The sequence below is a fragment of the Crocuta crocuta genome, unplaced genomic scaffold (genome assembly GCF_008692635.1).
Source record: "Crocuta crocuta isolate KB4526 unplaced genomic scaffold, BGI_CrCroc_1.0 scaffold338, whole genome shotgun sequence".
Lineage (NCBI taxonomy): Eukaryota > Metazoa > Chordata > Mammalia > Carnivora > Hyaenidae > Crocuta > Crocuta crocuta.
In genome coordinates, this window is record NW_027529183.1 from 1,451,979 (window position 1) to 1,473,812 (window position 21,834).

The following is a 21,834-nucleotide window of genomic DNA, read 5'->3' on the forward strand; positions in this document are numbered from 1 at the left end:
GGATGTGGCTCTAAAAATGAGACATGACAGGTCATTGTAGTGATGGTACTTTGTTGTCTTGACTGTATAAATATCAATATACTGATAATGATGTGCTATACCTTTGTGAGATGTTACACTGAGGATACAGAGAATCTCTCTGTATTATTTTGTATAACTACATGTCAACCATAATTATTTCAAAATAAAAAGTTTAAATTATCCCCATCTCTCCCCAACTCTCTTATTTCCTCACTTGTGATGCTCCACTTCATTTTCACCTTACCCTAGTTAGAATGGTTAAAATCAAAATGACAAGAAATAACAAGTGTCGGCAGGAATGTGGAGAAAAAGGAACCTTGTGCACTGTTGGTGAGAATGTAAACTGGTACAACCACTGTGGAAAACAGTACAGGAGTTCTTTAAAAAATTAAAAATAGAAATACCATATAATGCAATAATTCCACTACTAGGTATTTGCACAAAGAAAATTAAACCATCAATTTGAAAAGAAATATGCATCCCTATTGTTCATAGCAGCACTATTTATAATAACCAAGAAACAGAAGTAACTTAAGTGTACATCAATAGACAAATGATAAGGAAAATGTGGTATGTATGTGTACACACACACACACACACATACACAGAGGAATATTACACAGCCATAAAAAGGATGAGATTGTACCATTTGAAACAACATGGATGGACCTAGAGGGTATTATGCTAAGTGAAAGATGTCAGACTGAGAAAAACAAATACTGCATGGTTCTACTCATAAGTGGAACTCAAAAATGAATAAACAAACAAAAAGCAGAATCAGACATATACATACAGAAAACAAACTGGTGGTTACCAGGAGGAGGGGTTTGGGCAAAATGGATGAAGAGAGGAAGTACAGGCTTCCGGTTATGGAACGAGTATGTCACAGGAATAAAAGACACAGTATAAGGAATACTGTCAATGATATTATGATAGCAATGTAATGGAATAGTGGTGGTGGTGGTGCTTGTGGTGAACACAGCATAGTCTATAAACTGGTCAAATAATGTTGTACACCTGAAACTAATATAACACTGTGTGTCAATTATACTAAAAAAATGTTTTTTAAAAATATAGTTTATAATTAATTTTTTAACTTTAAGTTTTCTGAATAATAAAAATTTATTTTGAGTCATGTTGAATTGCTTTTAAATACCCATTGATCATTTTTCTAGTAACATTCACTAAATTGCTTAGTAACATTCACTAAACTATATTTAAAACTTGTCCTCATGCATTTTAATGTGAGAGTCTTCCTTGTTAATCTATTTCAAAATGCTGCAGTCTACTAAATTCTTTTAATTTTTCCAGGTTAGTAATAAAATAATTTTAACAGATTTATTAATAATTGACGTACATAATGTTCACCTATTTAAATGAGTTCTGTGGTTCTGTGGTTTGTAATATATCTATAATTGTCTCATCATCAGAACCCAAATTCAGTACAATTTCATCATCCCCAGAAGAAAGTTTGTACCTATTCACTACTACTACCAACCATCATCCCCCTTCTCCCCTAGACTTAGGCAATGACTAATCTACTTTCTCACGATGGATCTGCACATTGTGGAGGTTTCACACAGATGGAGTCACATAATGTGGTCTCTTGTGACTAGCTTATTTCAGACAGGAATAGAACAGAAGTCCGCTGTCTAAGGATTTACTGTAGGNTACATATATTATATTCATGGCGATTTTATTCATCATAGCTCCAAACTGGAATCCAGATGTTCTTCAATGGGTGATTGGTTAAACTGTGGGAAATCCATTCTGTGGACTACTACTCAGCAATAAAAAGAAACAAACTGCTGACACATAACCTACAACTTCAATGACTCTCTAAGAAATGATGCAGAGTAAAAATGCCAATCCCAACAGAATGCATAATACATGATTGCATTAATATAACTCTTCAAATGAGAAATTGTATGTATGGGGTACAGTTAGTGGTTGTTAAGGGTTAAGAATTGGAAATTTGAGGAAGAAATTGAGGAAGACAAGTGGATGTGGCTCTAAAAATGAGACATGACAGGTCATTGTAGTGATGGTACTTTGTTGTCTTGACTGTATAAATATCAATATACTGATAATGTTGTGCTATACCTNTGATAATGATGTGCTATACCTTTGTGAGATGTTACACTGAGGATACAGAGAATCTCTCTGTATTATTTTGTATAACTACATGTCAACCATAATTATTTCAAAATAAAAAGTTTAAATTATCCCCATCTCTCCCCAACTCTCTTATTTCCTCACTTGTGATGCTCCACTTCATTTTCACCTTACCCTAGTTAGAATGGTTAAAATCAAAATGACAAGAAATAACAAGTGTCGGCAGGAATGTGGAGAAAAAGGAACCTTGTGCACTGTTGGTGAGAATGTAACTGGTACACTGTGTAATGTACACTGTGGAAAACAGTACAGGAGTTCTTTAAAAAATTAAAAATAGAAATACCATATAATGCAATAATTCCACTACTAGGTATTTGCACAAAGAAAATTAAACCATCAATTTGAAAAGAAATATGCATCCCTATTGTTCATAGCAGCACTATTTATAATAACCAAGAAACAGAAGTAACTTAAGTGTACATCAATAGACAAATGATAAGGAAAATGTGGTATGTATGTGTACACACACACACACACACATACACAGAGGAATATTACACAGCCATAAAAAGGATGAGATTGTACCATTTGAAACAACATGGATGGACCTAGAGGGTATTATGCTAAGTGAAAGATGTCAGACTGAGAAAAACAAATACTGCATGGTTCTACTCATAAGTGGAACTCAAAAATGAATAAACAAACAAAAAGCAGAATCAGACATATACATACAGAAAACAAACTGGTGGTTACCAGGAGGAGGGGTTTGGGCAAAATGGATGAAGAGAGGAAGTACAGGCTTCCGGTTATGGAACGAGTATGTCACAGGAATAAAAGACACAGTATAAGGAATACTGTCAATGATATTATGATAGCAATGTAATGGAATAGTGGTGGTGGTGGTGCTTGTGGTGAACACAGCATAGTCTATAAACTGGTCAAATAATGTTGTACACCTGAAACTAATATAACACTGTGTGTCAATTATACTAAAAAAATGTTTTTTAAAAATATAGTTTATAATTAATTTTTTAACTTTAAGTTTTCTGAATAATAAAAATTTATTTTGAGTCATGTTGAATTGCTTTTAAATACCCATTGATCATTTTTCTAGTAACATTCACTAAATTGCTTAGTAACATTCACTAAACTATATTTAAAACTTGTCCTCATGCATTTTAATGTGAGAGTCTTCCTTGTTAATCTATTTCAAAATGCTGCAGTCTACTAAATTCTTTTAATTTTTCCAGGTTAGTAATAAAATAATTTTAACAGATTTATTAATAATTGACGTACATAATGTTCACCTATTTAAATGAGTTCTGTGGTTCTGTGGTTTGTAATATATCTATAATTGTCTCATCATCAGAACCCAAATTCAGTACAATTTCATCATCCCCAGAAGAAAGTTTGTACCTATTCACTACTACTACCAACCATCATCCCCCTTCTCCCCTAGACTTAGGCAATGACTAATCTACTTTCTCACGATGGATCTGCACATTGTGGAGGTTTCACACAGATGGAGTCACATAATGTGGTCTCTTGTGACTAGCTTATTTCAGACAGGAATAGAACAGAAGTCCGCTGTCTAAGGATTTACTGTAGGTTAACTGTACTACCCTGTATTTCAGATGTTACCTATGCTGAGTGTGTGACGGCTCTTGGTCAAAATTAGTAAGTGTATCTGTATTATTATCCCCATCTCTTCCCAACTCACTTATTTCCTCTCTTGATTTTGGAGTAAACCATAGTCTTTCTATAAGAAACCACTGCAGGGATGCCTGGGTGGCTCAGTCAGCTGAGCATCCGACTTCAGCTCAGGTCATGATCTCACAGCTCGAGTTCGAGCCCTGCGTCAGGCTCTGTGCTAACAGTGCGGAGCCTGGAGCTTGCTTCAGGTTCTGTGTCTCCCCCTCTCTCTGCCTCTCCCCTGCTCACACTCTGTTTCTCAAAAATGAATAAATGTTAAAGATTAAAAAAAAAAAACACTGCAGCAGATTCTCTCCATTGTAGCAGCAGATTCTCTCCATTGTAGTCTGAGATCTTACATAAAATGAATCTCACAGCAGATTGTTTTTGCCTAACCAAATGCACAGACCTGGTGCACTGTCGTTCATCAAACAAAAGTCTCAACTCCTTCTACAGCTAGTGCACTACAGACACAGCGAGGACCTAAACTAAATATGTGGAAACACAAAACCTTCACCTCTCTCACCAAAACAAACCCTCCAAAACAAAACAAAACAAAACAAAACACACCCCCCACACACTGCTACTGGAGTATCACCAACAAGAAATGGGTTACAAAACTAGCTGAGATCACTGGTAAATAATTTGTAAAGAACAAATAGGTTCACTTAATCCGAAACAGGCACAGGACCTATAAATCAAACTTTCTTGGCTAGAACTCCCTATTATCTCTCAATATGGCTTTCAGACAAGGCAAGTCTAATAAGTCAGATGGGAATGTACTTTTTATTGTTGATGCTAATTATTACNCACCCCCCACACGCTGCTACTGGAGTATCACCAACAAGAAATGGGTTACAAAACTAGCTGAGATCACTGGTAAATAATTTGTAAAGAACAAATAGGTTCACTTAATCCGAAACAGGCACAGGACCTATAAATCAAACTTTCTTGGCTAGAACTCCCTATTATCTCTCAATATGGCTTTCAGACAAGGCAAGTCTAATAAGTCAGATGGGAATGTACTTTTTATTGTTGATGCTAATTATTACATATAAATATTACATATGTATTTTTTTCCACCACTCTAAGATCTTTTATATCTTGTATTTTCTATATAAGAAAACTAGACTCAAGTAATCGTATATTGATTTAATTTCTAGTCACTTTATAAATTTTATTTTTTTATTTTCAGTGGAGACTCCTTGCATATTAATAGACATTTCTATCACCTGTAGGCAATAATTTTGCCTTCTCCTTTCCAAAACTATAATTGTTTCGGAAAACATATTTATAATGCTTTCCAAGAATGCCTATATTCATAATGAAGAAATCATTATTGTTTCATTTTTGGATCCCATTGTTTATTAAATAATTGTCTTGAGTTACATTATTTTAAAATATTTTTTCTGTTCCAAATTTTCAAAGAACTTTTAATAATAGTATTATTGGGCTGTTAACAATTTTTCTCCTTAACCCTTCTGAAGTGATGTATTTCATTAATAGATTTTCTTTATAAAAATTTTTTTAATGGTTATTTATTTTTGAGAGACAGAGAGACAGAGCATGAGCAGGGGAGGGGCAGAGAGAGAGAGGGAGACACAGAATCCAAAACAGGCTCCAGGCTCTAAGCTGTCAGCACAGAGCCTGACGCGGGGCTCAAACCCACAAACCGTGAGATCACAACCTGAGCCAAAGTTGGCCACTTAACCAACTGAGCCGCCCAGGCACCCCTCATTAATAGATTTTCCAATGTTGAAATATCTTTCAGTTTTTTGGCATGAAACCTACTTAGTTGTTATGTATTATTCCTTTATTATACTTCTTGATTCATTTTGTACACATTTAACTTAGGATGTCTGCACATACATTTATCAGTAAGGCTGATTTACAACTGTTCTTCTGGAGAACAAACACTACGGGACACACAACATTGTGTAACTGTGAAAATCCTCAGAGTAAGATGTCAATTTTATTAGAATATTTGCAGGAAAGGGAAATGAGAAATTTAACTGCTTAATTAAAATACTGTCTTAGTCTGCTTGGAGTGCTATAGCAGAATACCACAAACTGGCTAGCTTATAAAAAACAGAAGTTCATAGTTCTGGAGGCTGGGTAGTTCAAGAGCAAGGCACCAGCATAGTCGCCTGGCGAGGGCTCTCTTCGTGGTTTATAGCTAGTGCCTTCTTGCTGTGTCCCCATAAGGTGAAAGACACCAGGTTCTCCCTCTAGAGCCACTTCTATAAAGAGCATTCCTAAAGGCTTCACCTCCCACAGGCTCTACCTACTAATACCATTGCATAAGGCCTTAAGATTTCAACATATTAATGGGGGGGTGGGGGAGGGCACAAACCTTCAAACCATAGCAAACATTTTTAAACAAATGTGGAAAAATTATCAAAAAAATATTTGCTTGCATTTTCATTATAAAAGATGACTATGGTAAGCAAAAAGAGAATTCCTTTAAAGAATTCCTCAGATCCTCTGAGGTCTGCAGGCATTCTTGCTCATACTGGGAACATAATAGAAGATAATGCAAGAAGCATTAAATCATATTCTATATTCTGTACATTTTCAGGTTTCAGTATCATTAAGTCTGCTTAGAAGTTTCCAATTCCATAATCTGGGACATTTTATATAGCACTGAAAATGTCTGCTTCATGGACATTTCAGAGAAAGTGTCAGTAAATCCAAATAGAAACAGAGGAAAGAGATTAGTCTTCTAAAAAAATTTATCATTATCGATTACCATTATTTTCTACTTTTTCTTTGGTCAATATTGAGTCAAATTTGCCTTCTTGGGTCATTCATAATTTCTTAGGCTAAATTTCTTCAATTTGTCTTAAATGATCATCCAGTTCATGCAGAGCTTCAAATATATTTAACCAAAACTGTATATAACTGTCTCAAAACTTTTATCTAGTATGTGTTTGTACTGTATTTACTATATCTTATTTTGGTGTGTATTTTCTTCACATTTTCACTAGACTCTTCAGTGTTGTCTTATTATGTGAGTGCTCATATTTTCGTCCCTTAGGAATCCATTCATATACATGACATCAATTCTGTTTCTCTGTTTTCAGTCTTTGATTTCTATTTTTGTCTTCATTATTTTCTTTCTCTCATTTTTCTCAATTTTTTTCTTACATAACTTGTTTTCCCCCAACTTTATTGAGATTTAATTGACATAGAATATTATGAAAATTTAAGGTATACAACATACTGATTTGAAATATATATATATGAATATATATATATATGGCTCAATAGTTACCAAAATAAGGTTACTGATATGAAATATATATATATATGAAATATATATATATAGCTCAATAGTTACCAAAATAAGGTTGGTTAACACATCCTTAACACATCACATACTTACATTTTTTGTTGTTATTGTTATGATGAGAATATTTAAAATCTAGTCTCGGAGAAACTTCCAATTATATAATACAGTATTATTAACTAGAATGACCATGCTATACAATAGATGCCCAGAATTTATTCCTCGTATAACTGGAAGTTCATGCCCTTTGATCAACATCTCTTTTTCCCTACCACCCCGCCCCTAGCAACAACCAATCTACTGTTTCTATGAGTTCAGCTTTTTTATATTCCACATATAAGTGAGATCATACAGTATTTATTTTTCTCTGTCTTTTTTCACTCAATAATGTCCTCGAAGTTTGTTCACATTGTCACAAATGGTAGGGTTTTCTTCTTTTTTAGAGCAGAATAATATTCATCCTATATATCAACCACAATTCTTTACCTATTCAACTGCTGATGGACACATAGATAGTATCCACATATTGGTTAACTGTGAATAATGCTGCAATAAAGATGGGAATATATCTATGCTTATGAGGTCATAAGTTCATTTCCTTTGGCTCTATACTCAGAAGTGGGATTGCTGGATCATATGGGAGTTCTATTGTCATTTTGTGAGAAACGTCTACACTGCTCTCCATAGTACCTACACCAATTAACGGTCTCATAACAGTGCATCAAGATCCCCTATACATCCTTCCCAGCAGTTGTCATCTCTTGCCTTTTTGATGGTAGCCTTCTGACAGGTGTAAGGCACTGTCTCAGCGTGAGTTTGACTTGCATTTCCCTGATAATTACTAATGCTGAGCACCTGTTCATGTACCTGTTGCCCATCTGTGTGACTTCCTTAGAAAAGGGTCTTTTCAGATCTTCTGCCCATTCTTTAACTGCATTGTTTGGGTTGTAGGTGAAGGAGCAGTTGTGGGTGTTTTTGCCTTTATTTTTCTGCTATTAAGTTATACAAGTTATCTATATATTTTGGATATTAACCACTTACCAAATATATGATTTGCAAATATTTTCTTCCATTCTGTAGGTTGCCTTTTCATTTTTTTGATGATTTTCCTGACTGTGCAGAAGCTTATTTTGATGTTGTCCTGCCTGTTTATTTTTGCATTGGAGGCCTTTTGCTTTTGGTGTCAATCCAAAAACTCTTTGCCAAGAATGATGTCAAGGAGCTTACGACCTATATTATCTTCTAGAAGTTTTATACTCTCAAGTCTTACATTCAGATATTTCATCCATTTTGAGTTACGTTTTTGTAACATAGTGGTGCAATTTCATTCTTTAGCATGTGGCAGTCCAATTTTCCCAGCACCATTTACTGAAGAGACTATCCTTTCCACATTGTATATTCTTGGCTCCTTTGTTGTAAATTAAACATATAAGTGTGGGCTTATTGCTGGGCTCTCTATTCTGCTTCATTTATGTCAACACCATTATTTTCTGATTACTATAGTTTTGTGTTATAGCTTAAAATCAGGAAGTGTGATGTTCTTTCTCAAGATTACTTTGGCCACTCAGAGTCTGTCATGGTTCCAAACAAATTTTAGGATTCTTCATTCTACTCTGTAAAAAATGCCTTTGGAATTTTCATAGAGATTGCACTGAATCTGTAGACTGTTTTGAATAGTGTGAACATTTTAACATTAACAGTATGAACAATTCTTCCAATCCATAAGCATAGAATATCTTTCATTTATTTGTGTCCTCTTCAATTTCTTTCATCAATGTCTTATGATTTTCAGCAAAAGGTCTTTCTCCTCATTGATCAAATTGACTCCTAGATATTTTATTCTTTTTGATGCAAATGTAAATGGGATTTTTTTAAATTTCTCCTTCTGAAAGTTTCTTTTTTTAATGTTTATTTATTTTTGAGAGAGACAGAGTGTGAGAAGGGGGAGAGGAGGGCCAGAGAGAGAGGGAGACACAGAACGCAAAGCAGGCTGCAGGCTGCAGGCTCCGCGCTGTCAGCACAAAGCCCAACCGAGGGCGCGAACTNGGAGGGGAGGGCCAGAGAGAGAGAGGGAGACACAGAACGCAAAGCAGGCTGCAGGCCGCAGGCTCCGCGCTGTCAGCACAAAGCCCAACCGAGGGCGCGAACTCATGAACTGTGAAATCATGACCTAAGCCGAAGTCAGACACTTAACTGACTGTTGAATCCAGGCACCTCAGAAATTTTCTTATTAATCACATAGAAATGCAACAGAATTTTGTATATGGATTTTATATCCTGCAACTTTACTGAATTTATTAGTTACCAATTTTTGGTGGAGTGTTTAGGGGTTTCTATAAATAGCATTATGTTATCTGCAGATAGTAACAGTTTTATTTCTTCCTTTCCAATGTGGATGCCTTTTATTTTCCTTCCTAGTTGACCTGGCTAGGACTTCCAATACTTGTTGAATAAAAGTGGTGAAAGTAGATTTTTTTAGGGTATTTCTACTAATTTAATAAAGTATTAACTGGTACATCTCCACAGTAACTGAAAATAGTTTCTCTGGGTACCTGAGTGGCTCAGTTGCTTGAATGTCTGACTCTTGATTTCAGCGTGGGTCATGATCCCAGCGTGGGATCGAGCCCCATGTCAGGCTCCATGCTGAGCAAGAAGCCTGCTTAAGATTCTCTCTTTCTCTCTCCCTTCCTTCCCTCTTCCCTGCTCAGGCTCTCACTCTCTCTAAAATTAAAACTTAAAAATTAAAAAGCATAAAGAAAATACTTTCCATTGACCTATGTGTCTGTTTTTGTGCCAGTACCATACTGTCTTGATGACTACAGCTTAAAAATACTTTATTTTTAACTTACATCCGTTTTATAATTCAAGAAGTAATAACATGCTAAGGATACTTTCTGAAATAGTCTCAAACTACTACTTCGCTATTGCTATTAAAAATTTTTCTCTTGGAAAAAAAAATTTTTCTCTTGGAAAGTCTTAATTAGAATCTCTCAGAGAGTCATTTGTTTTTAAGAGGTGAAGAACATTGAAGTTACTTAATAAATTCTAGTAGACTTATGTTGCAGAGAAATTTGGCAACACTTGTTGGGTAACTGGATAAATTACCGCCTCCTGTCATAATCAAGGGTGAGGATCTCAGTGGTTAAAATTTACTAATGGTCTCATAATTTTCTTAGCTTCCAGTCCTTTGAATAACATCTCAGAGAGAGCCTCTGTAGAATGAAAAGGATATTATTTGATTAAAAATGATAAAATTTTTCAAAAATATGGTAGCATTTTTTAGCAGAGAGAAGTTTAAACACAGGAAGAAATGTTGGAGGGGTAATGCACCAAAACAAAGACATATTTGTTGAAGTACCCTACATTATGTGACTGTAGTTCTTCCTTCTGTTAAGACTGTAAACTACACCGTATGAATATGTGTATTGCATGTTTACAAACTGCTGTGCTTCTGTAACTGTGAGACTCAGCTTACATTCCGAAATTGTATTATGTTCTTTTGGGTATATGGTAGTAGGTTTGCTTTTCTAACTTAATAATCTCTGTGTAGTGGAAATAATGCAGTGTTTTTGAGGAAGTTGTTTAATAAATTGTCTAAATATGGGCCTGGGAATTTTTGTGGAGGAAGTATAGGTGTGATTTGGAGATACTGCAGTCTTCAGACTATCACAATAAAGTAAATATCACAATAAAGTGAATCAAACGAATTTTTTGATTTCCCAGTGCCTATAAAACTTATGTGGTCTTTTAAGTGTATAGCACCATTCTGCCTAAAAAATATGTGTACCTTAATTAAACAATACCTTATTGCTAAAAAATGCTAGGTATTATATGAGCTTTCAGTGAGTTGTAATATTTTTACTGGTGTGGGTCTTGCCTCAGTGTTGGTGGCTGCTGCCTAATCAGGGTAGTGGCCGCTAAGGCTAGGGCAGCTCTGACAATTTAAAAAAACAGGACAATGAAGTTTGCCACATCGATCGACTCTCACAAATGACTTCTCTGTAGGATGCGATGCTGTGAGGTAGCATTTTACCCCCAGTCGAACTTCTTTCAAAATTGAAGCCAATTCTTTCAAATCCTGTTGCTGATTTATCAACTAATTTTGTGTAATGTCCTAAATCCTTTGCTGTCATTTCAACAGTCTGTCCAGCATCCTCACGGAGGGTAGAGTCCATCTCGAGAAACTAACTGTTTGCTCATCCACAAGAAGCAACTCGTCATCGGTAGAAGTTTTGTCGTGAGACTGCAGCAATTTAGTCTCCTCTTCAGGCTCTGCTTCTAGTTCTAGTTCTCTTGCTGTTTCCACCACATCTGCACTCACTCCCTCCACTGACATCTTGACGCCTTCAAAGTCGTCCATGAGGATTGGAATCACTGTCTTCCAAACTCCTACTGATTCTGATATTTTGACCTCTTCCCGTGAAGTACAAGTGTTCTTAATGGCATCTAGAATGGTGAATCCTTTCCAGAAGGTTTCCAATTTACTTTGCCCAGATTTTCAGAGAAATCACTATCTATGGCAGCTAGTGCCTTATGACATGTATTTTTAAAATAATAAGACTTATAAGTTGAAACGGCTCCTTGGTCCATGGGCTGCGGAATGGGTGTTGTGTTAGCAGCTCAGAGCCTGGAGCCTGCTTCAGATTCTGTGTCTCTCTCTCTATCTGACCCTCCCCTGCTCACACTGTCTCTCTTTCAGAAACAAATAAAAGATTAAAAAAATATTTTTTAAAGAAAGAAAACAGATTAACCTTACAAAACAGCATATTGAATTGGTATTTAAAATGTAATTTAAATCAGAATGTTGGGCCAGAAACTACCTCTGAAGGCCATCCATCCCAAGATCAGGATGGCCCTCCTGACACCTTTAACTTTTTTTTTTTTTTTTTACAAATAGTTTATTGTCAAGTTGGTTTCCATATAACACCCGGTGTTCCTCCCCAGAGATGGGCATGGAGGAGGGCACTTGTAGGATGACACCTTTAAGTTTTAAAGGGCACAGCTGAGGCATCAAGTTGCTTGTTGCATCCTATATTTGGTGTAAGTCTGTCTTAGTGTTTCTCTACAAAGAATTCTTTTTAAATGTGTTTTGTTATTGTAGCACTTTTTAGAATGGAAACTATACTTGAACAATTCTCAGCTATACAAATTGTATGAAGCTGGTCCTCTCAGTGGGTTTCCTATTTCTGTGTGGAATCTCATATACTGCACTGTCCTGTAAATAAAGATTAAATATCACATTTTAAAAAATAAAAATTAAATTAAAAATAAAATGTAATTTAAGAAATTCTAATGACTACTTCTTGATAATTTACTGTCAAATGTATACTGCTTTGCCATTCATAAACAACCTCACGTAATCCTTACAATAATGTAAGGATGATACTATATGAGGTATCATCTCATTTTACAGAGGATGAACTGAAACTCAGAGAGGTTAAGTGATTTGCTCAGGATCAAAAAATCGACAGATTCAAATCTATGTTGCTGGCTAAGATGCTAATATTCTCTTCATTACATCACAGCATGGTATCTCAGTTACTTAGATCCCATTTAGATAAACTAGGAAAATCAGAATTTTGGAGGAAAAAAAGACAGGACTTTCAACTATAATTAGGAAGCAAAATGTTGTTACAAACCTCTCAGGATTTAAAATCATCTTGCTAGCTCTTGGTAGGCTAACAGGCAGGTAGTCCATGTTGGTCATCCTTGTATTTACTACAGAAAGTACTCAGTACAGCACTTTGTACATAGCAGACCCACCAAAGATATTTACAAAACTGAATTAGCTGACATGCAAGTGTTAGCTTGGGCACACTGACATGTCCCACTAATGCTGTACTCGAGCACAGTCTCACAAGCCTGTCATAGAGTCACCCGACTCCCTGCAGAAGTGTACAGTATTCGGGCCCTGATTGTAAAATTAGACATCAACTGGCAGGAAATGAACTGCAAAAGATTTGAGTCTCGTCAAAATATAAACAAATTACATCCAAGAGAAAAGACAACATAACAGGTAGGTATTACTGTCTTAGAAGATTAGCCACATTTTTAATTTATCAATCTTATTCACCATTCTTTTTGTTTTCACTGACTATATGAATATATTTTTCAGCTTCATGCAACTTCCTGTGAGCCATTTTTTCACCGTGCTGACTCTCTCATTAACTATTTAAACACACTGTCAGTATATGCTGGTAAGAAAACTTTCTTCTTAACACTTTGAAAATTATGCATTGATACTTTTTAGTAAAAGAGCTTATCCTCTTATTTGATGCTTTTTAATTTTTTATCCTTATTGTGGTATGCACACTTTAGTACTCTTATCTTTTGTTAAAGAATTCTGTTTATCTTATGGTTATTTCACAGTAACAGAAAACGTATTTGCTGGAAAGATGTAGGTCACTCACAGAGCTGATGGGAAAACTGAGGAAGAAGCCTATACAAAGTGGCAGCAGACAACACGGCTGAGAACTTGCGACCAACACGGCCTCCTTAACAGGTAACATGCCACTGCTGGCATTGTTGTTGGACTTCTTGGAGTGTCACTGCCAGCAGACACGGATGCCCTGCCCACGAGTGCCATGCTAGGGCTACAGCACTGCCATGTGCCACAGTATGCAGACCCTGAATCCCCCCACCTCCCCCCGCTCTTCATGCATCACTCATTCGAGCATTCTAGGCAGAGCATCCCCTTGAACAAGTCTATGTCATTAAAAACATACACATCTACTTAAAATTTAAAGAATATTTGGCTTCACAGGCTCCAGGCTCTGAGTTGTCAGCACGAGCCTGACACGGGGCTCAAGCTCATGAACTGTGGGATCACGACCTGAGCTGAAGTCTGACGTTCAACCGACTGAGCCACCCAGGTGGCCCGAAGTATCTTCTGTTTAAATGGATGAATCTCATTGTATGTCTCAGCTCATTCTGTTTTATTGAGTAATATCCCAGTGTGCCACACAGTGTGGGACTGGCTGGTAAAGCTGCTGCGAGGGGCGCTGGGAGGCTCAAGAGTTGGGTTGAGTGTCCGGCTCTTGATCTCAGCTCAGGTCGTGGTCTCATGGTTCATGGGATCGAGCCCTGCGTTGGCTTCTGTGCTGGCAGCACGGAGCCTGCTTGGGATTCTCTCTCTCTCTGCCCCTCACCCCCCATCAAAATAAATAAATCAACTCAGAAAAAAAAAGCTGCTAAGAGCATTTGTGTGCAGGACTCTGTATCACTCACAGAGTGATACAGGAGAATGGCTGCATCATATGGTAGGAGTGTGCCTCAGTCTTTTATTCCTAATCACATATTATTATATGTACACCTTTACCCTTGATTTATATACCCTTGTATAAATATACCCTTGTATATTTAAAAAAAAAGAATATTTGGCTTCAAGATTTTAATTTCAAATCATCAATACCTAAAGATGAATTTATTATAAGTTTCCTACAATTATTATCTAAATTTGTACAGAGTTTTACATGACGAGAAAGGAATCAAACCTTGAATACCTACCAATGTAAGACTCTTACCTGGGCCAAGTCCATCATGGCCTATGACAATCTTATACAGAGCCCCAAGGTGCACAGCTTCTAGGGAGAAGGTGTCAGTCTGTAACAAATCAAAAAAGTATTATTACATCTGGACTATGAGTCTGATTTGTTACAAGATTATAAATTAAGATACACTAAAAATTGTGAAAATAATCAGGATCATTAAGTAAATACACAAACGTCACAGAGTTCTTTCTTGTCCAGCAAGAAAGCAGGATGGAGGATTAAAAATGCAAGAGAGCTTAATGTCCAGGAGAACATAAGAGCCCCAAGTAAGGGAGCTTGCTCTGTTTTTATTAGGATGAGAAGGTTTACAAACACGGTGATGGACCTGCACAAAGAAACAATGAAATCAGGAACATTAACTCATGGACATGAGGGAAAGGGGGTTTTGAAGATCTGGGGGGTTAGGGGTTTGAGTTAACCCAAAACAAAATCCTGGCACAAGCGGGAATTTGTTTACAGCAGACGTGAGGCACCACCTCTGTTTACCTAAACTGGCCTAGAGGACAAGAAAGACGAGCATGCCACCTCAGGGTCCACAGGCACCTTTCTTTTGCTAAGTAGCTCTGCTCTGGGCAGCTTCGCCCTGCAGCCTTCTATAGCCCTATTTACATGTTTACCTAATTTGGTCCTTGTGAAAACCACTTTCTGCTATGGTACTAAGTTGGGGGGCATTTCCACCCTGAATATCTAATCTTGTTTACCTCATCTTGGATGTTTTCATCCTACGATTCCCTATTCCTATACCTTTGTCCTATACTGGGATCTCTGCCCTACTTTACCTATTCTGGGGGCCTTTGTCCCGTTTACCCAACCTTATTTACCTAATCTTGTTTATCCAAACTTCAGTGTATACATCCTGTGGCTTTCTAATTCTTTATGCCTTGTTAACCCATCAGTGCAAGCTCAGGGAATTCCTAAGCTTATTCCCCTCACACAAATCTGTCTAAGTTATTTAAAGGTAAAACAATATTAATCTGTAGAACATACCCACACACACACCATGTTGTGAAACATTTGCCAATATTTCATTATGAAAACATAAATTTGGGGACTCTCTATAAATAGAGGTTTCAAATAATAATAATATAAAGGCAATAATTATAAAATATACTAAAAGTTGTCATTCCTTTGAATACAACCAACTCTTACCTTTCTAAGGATGGAACTTTTAAATCAGTGCTTATGAGCCATTGACAAATATAATGTTTCTAAAGTAATTTTAGGATATTGGTGCAAATATTATTGGAAATTTATAGCATGTACCTGAAGTCCCAATGTGCTGCTACAATAAAAATTATTCATGTTTGTGCTCTAAAGGTTTACATATTCAGAATATGGGTAGAAGTAAGGCGTTCAGAGTTCTTTTGATAAAATCTAAGATAATTACATATAGGTTAAAATGTAAGAAAAATATATGATGTACATATCTGTTGAAAATAATCCAGAAATTTTTTAAAAATTAGGTTTTCAGTAGATAGTAAATTATACACTTTGAAACATTTTCACACATTTTACTTTATCCTTAGAAGTCACTCTCTAAGAAAGTTGTTATATAATAGTATACCTCATTTAACAATATAAAATTAGATTTAAAAATCAGACAATAGGAAGTGACTTCACCAAGATGATGGACTAGAGAAAACCAAGCCCTCACTCCCCAATGGAGATACCACTTTAACAATAAAATATAGGCTAGAACACTTCTGTGCAAATTCTGGACACCAGATGAGAGCGTCAGTACCCACTCCAATGCATAATAAAAAAAAAAAAAGGACACCATCAAAAGAAGTAGGGAAATTTGTGACTTTTTGCATGCTCACAGCCTTCCCCCTACTTGGCATAGTGCACTGTAGCAGGGAGGAAACCTTCCATACCCTACATCCTCTCTCGGGACAGAAATAAAAGAGCAGACAATGCAAACAAAACTCTGGCTTGGGGCTGCCCAAAGAACTGATTCTCTCTCACTTAACTCAAGTACTAATGGCAGCAGAGTTTGGAAGTCCATGAAAACAGAGTGCTGTGGCATGTCAGAGCTACAAAGGCTGTGAAATACAGCGGGAAGACACGGACAGCATACAAGAGAATCTGAGCACTGGAGAAGCAACAGGAGCAAGCAGCTTAGGGAAATTAAGACAGGGAAAAACATGTAAATAAGACCAGAAATGATACACAGTCAAAAAAAAAGCATGAGAGGCCCTGGAAACTCTAACCAGGCTCATGCGTGAGGGTCTTCCCTTCACACTGCAGTCCATTAAGACAAGTAAGATAGTAGTTTTTCAAATGCCAAATCTCAAGAAAAGATCACAGGGCACGTAAAGAGGGAAACATAGCCCAGTCAGAAAAACAAAATAAATTCCAGGAACCAAACTTAAAGAAATAAAGATCTCTGAAAATTTTTTAATTTCAAGTTTTTATTTAAATTCTAGTTAGCTAACAAATAAATTTTACATATAAGTGAAATCATATGGTATTTGTCTTTCTCTGAAAGACTTGTTTCACTTAGCATAATATACTGAAGCTCCAACGATGTCACTGCAAATGGCAAGATTTCATTGTTTTTGATGGCTGAGTAATATTCCATGTATATATAGAGAAAGAGAGAGAGAGAGGAGAGAGAGAGAGAGAGAGAGAGAGAGAGATCTCTCCATCAGTTGGCTGACATTTGGGCTCTCTCCATAGTCTGGCTGTTGTTGATAATGCTGCTACCAACATTGGGTTGTATGTACCTCTTCAAATCAGTATTTTTGTATCCTTTCAGTAAATACCTAATAGTGCAATTGCAGAGTCTAAGGACACTTCCTCTTTTTAAATTTTCAGAAAACCTCCATACTGTTTTCCAGAGTGGCTGCATCAGTTTGCATTCCTACCAACAGTGTAAGAGGGTTTGCATTTCTCCACATCCTTGCCAACATCCATCACTTCCTGTGTTGTTAATTTTAGCCATTCTGACACGTGTGAGGTGGTATCTCATTATAGTTTTGATTTGTATTTCCCTGATGATTAAGTGATGTTGAGCAACTTTGCATGTGTCTATTACCATCAGGATGTCTTCTTTGGAAAAATGTCTGCTTATTATGTCTATTTCTTAACTGGATTATTTGTTTTTTGGGTGTTGAGTTTGATAACTTCTTTACAGATATGGATACTAACCCTTTATCAGATATGTAGTTTGGAAATACCTTCTCCCATTCCATAGGCTGCCTTTTAGCTTTGTTGATTGTTCCCTTCATTGTGTAGAAGCTTTTTATCTTGAAGAAGTCTCAATAGTTCACATTTGTTTTTGTTTCCCTTGCCTTCAGTGACATGTCTAATAAGAAGTTGCTCTGGCTGAGGTCAACTGCTGCCTGTGTTGTCCTCTAGGATTTTAGAGTTTCCTGTCTCACGTTTAGGTCTTTCATCAATTTTGAATATATTTTTGTATATGGTATAAGAAAGTGGTCCAGGTTCATTCTTCTGCATGTTGCTTTCCAGTGCTCCCAGCACCATTTGTTAAACAGACTGTCTTTCTTCCATTGGATATTCCTTCTAAGATAGGATATTCCTTCTAAGATAGGATATTCCTATCTTTGTCAAAGATTAGTTGACCATATAGTTATAGATCCATTTCTGGGTTTTCTATTCTTGCTATTTGCAAATCTTGCCATTTGCAACAACATGGGTGGAGCTATAGTGTATTATACCAAGTGAAACGAGTCAGTCAAAGAAAGACAAATATCATATGATTTCACTCATACAAAGAATTAAGAAACAAAACAGATGGATATAGGGGAAGAAAAAAAAAGAGAGGATGGCAAACCATAAAAGACTCTTAAGTACAGAGAACAAACAGGGTTGCAGGAGGGGAGATTGGTGGGAGGAATGGGCTAAATGGATGATGAGTATTAAGGAGGTCACTTGTGATGAGCACTGGGTATTATATGTAAGTGACGGATCACTAAATTCTACTCCTAAAACTAAAAAGAAAAAAAACTACTTTATGATTCCAATTATTTGAGATATCTACAGTAGTCAAATTTATAGAAACAGAAAGTAGAATGGTGGTTTCCAAGGAATGAGGGGAGGGGTAAATATGGAGTTGTTTAATGAGTATAGAGTTGCAGTTCTGCAAGATGAAAAACTTCTGGAGATCTGTTGCATAACAATGTGAATATATTTAATACTAGTGAACTGTGAAGTCAAGAACAGTTAAGATGGTAAATTCTATTTATTTTTTTTACCACATTAAAAAACAAACAAAGGACTTTATCACTTACTTGTCCTCTTAAAAAACTGAAGGAGCTCTTTGATCGAAATAGTTGTCTGGATCCTGAATCTCCCTTTTCCCCATAGACAGAAATGTAGACATTTGCTAATGTCCCAGCGTTCCAAAGCTCACCTGTGGCCACACGCACTTCATATGCTGTCACTGACAACAGAAGAAAAATAAACTTTATATGCCAAGCATTATTCATATGATAGAAAAATTACTTCTACGTAATCAAGAGTTCCAGCTCCAGTTAAATTGCAATAACATACTCTACCCAGTCCCTCCCACTGAACACAGCTATAAACTCTTGACCAAATGGTTGTGACATCTATATGAAGATGCTGAAGAGTAAAAAGTAGCAGGAAGATTCAGGGAAAAGACCAGAATTTGATTACCAAGTGGCAGTGTGTTTATCATTTTTTATCTTCTGGCATCTCCCATCCAGGACTCAGTTCACCGAAAACCTGGAAATGAGCACTGGAGTTCAGACACAGGAATCCCGGAGAGCCCTCTTGCTCAGGCTTAAAACACAGGAAAGAAAGTTCCTAACATACAGAGACAGTAGAGAGTTTACACTATTTTATTTTCTCTTTCATTTCTTCATCCTCTCACATGCCAGTGCCTGAGCACAGAAGCACACAGGAACCCACACTCTGAGGGAGAACGTCTGCCTCTGTTCAGAGGATCTGGGCTTCAGTAGGGTGAGGCCAAATTCCACTGCTTTCTTTGCCCTCTGTCCTACCACTGCTTAGCTCTGGACACAGAAGACTGCATACATGCACCGCAAATAGGAAAAACATAATACCAGCTAAGCAACCTAAACTAGAAGCCAGGGAACTCCAAAGTACCAAAGAGGGTCATAGAAGAAAAGAAAACCCCAAAAGCTCTTTAACTCCTGAGCTCATCCTTAAGCTAAAGATACATGACTCTAATCCTATGCAGCACACCAAAGACTTTGATATCTAAACTAACAGATAAATCTCCACCAAGGCCCCAGATTCACCAGTGAATAGTATCCACATAGGGCAGACCTGAAAAGCTCTACAGAGGCTTTAAATGGACACTGGAACCACAGCCCACAGGTAACAGGTGGAAACTAACCAGTGGTGAACTGCCTGTTAAGGCAAAAATAGAAACATTCTCCATAGGAGAACAGTACTGAAAGTCAGCCTCAGCAATCAGACAACAAAAAAAGAGACATCCAAGTTATCCAAATGATCAAGGAGGAGTCAAACCTTCACTATTTGCAGACAACATGATACTGTATGCAGAAAACCTGAAAGACTTCACCAAAAATTTGCCAAAAGTAATACATGAATTCAGCAAAGTTGCAGGACATAAAATCAATGTGCAGAAACCTGTTGCATTTCTATACACGAACAATGAAGCAGCAGAAAAAGAAATCAAGTAATCAATCCCATTTGCAATTGCACCAAAACAATTAGATACCCAGGAATGACCCTAACCAAAGAGATAAAAGATCTATACTCTGAAAACTACAGAAGTCTTAGGAAGGGAATTGAAGAGAATACAATGAAATGGAAAAGCATTCCATGCTCATGGATTAAAAGAAGACACATTGTTAAAATGTTTATACTACCCAAACAATCAACACATTTAATGCAATCCCTATCAACATACCACCAGCATTTTTCAGAGCTGGAACAAATAACCCTAAAATTTGTATGGACTCACAAAAGACCCCGAGTAGCCAAATCAATCCTGAAAAAGAAAAACAAAGGCATCACAATTCCAGATTTCAAGCTATTTACAAAACCATAGACATCAAGACAATATGGTACTAATACAAAAACAGACACATAGATCAATGGAACAGAATAGAAAATCCAGAAATGTATCCACAGCTATATAGCCAACTAACTTTCAACAAAGCAAGAAAGAATATCTAGTGGAAAAAAGACAGTCTCTTCAACAAATGGTGTCAGGGAAACTGGATGTAAAGTGCAGAAGAATGAAATGGGAACCACTCTCTTACATCATACCGTAATACCTAAATCTAACTGATTCCATTTTAGAATAAACCTCCATCTTGAGAGCGAACTAGGCCCGCCCGAACCCAGTCCCAGGTTCTGCCCTTAGTTGCTTCCCTAGCAACGGCAACAGCCAATCAGTTTAAAACAGGTGCCTATATCCCAAGACGTTCCAGTTGGCAGTCTGCAGTCAGGCCAGATGGGCCAAACCAATCGGGTGCTGACAAGACAGCCTGTACCTATCAGGAGGCTGCCAGGAGGCTGCAAGCTGGAACACCCCAAATTCCACTGTAATCACAATAAAAAGCCCTGCGATCATGAGTTCGGGGCTCCATACCATCACCACTGCATCAGGGTGCATTGGAGTTCCTGCTTGAGATTGTAATAAAGACCCTTTTGTACTTCCATCGGTGTCAGCTCCTTGGGGGTCTCAGGAGACTCGCGAATCAGGCATAACAATACACAAAGATAAATTCAAATGGATGAAAGATGTAAATGTAATACAGGAAACCATCAAAATCCTAAAGGAGAACACAGGCAGCAATCTCTTTTTCCTCAGCCAGAGCAACTTCTCACTAGACACGGCGCTGACGGCAAGGGAAAGGAAGCAAAAATGAACTATTAGGGCTTCATCAAGATAAAAAGCTTTTTCACAGTGAAAGAAACAATCAACAAACTTAAAGGCAGCCTACAGAATGAGAGAAGATACTTGCAAATGACATATCTGATCTGTTCAGATAGATCCAAAATCTATAAAGAACTTAGCAAACTTAACACCCAAAAGACAAACAACCCAATTAAGAAATAGTCAGAAGACACAATAGACACTTTTCCAAAGAAGACATCCAGATGGCTAACAGACACATGAAAAGATGCTCAACATCACTTGTCATCAGGGAAATACAAATCAAAACCACAATGAGATACCAC

General features: G+C 36.9%; 1 protein-coding gene across 1 annotated transcript in view; it reads right to left on the reverse strand.

Annotated features, from left to right (window-relative positions):
• Positions 1–21,834, reverse strand: part of LOC144226736 (lipoxygenase homology domain-containing protein 1-like) — a gene marked incomplete at its 5' end in the record, with an annotated part of 224,823 nt that overhangs the window by 194,752 nt on the left and 8,237 nt on the right. Inside the window, 2 exon segments of the mRNA XM_077758257.1 lie at positions 14,641–14,719; positions 18,921–19,072. Of these exon segments, the coding sequence (XP_077614383.1) occupies positions 14,641–14,719; positions 18,921–19,072 (231 nt within the window).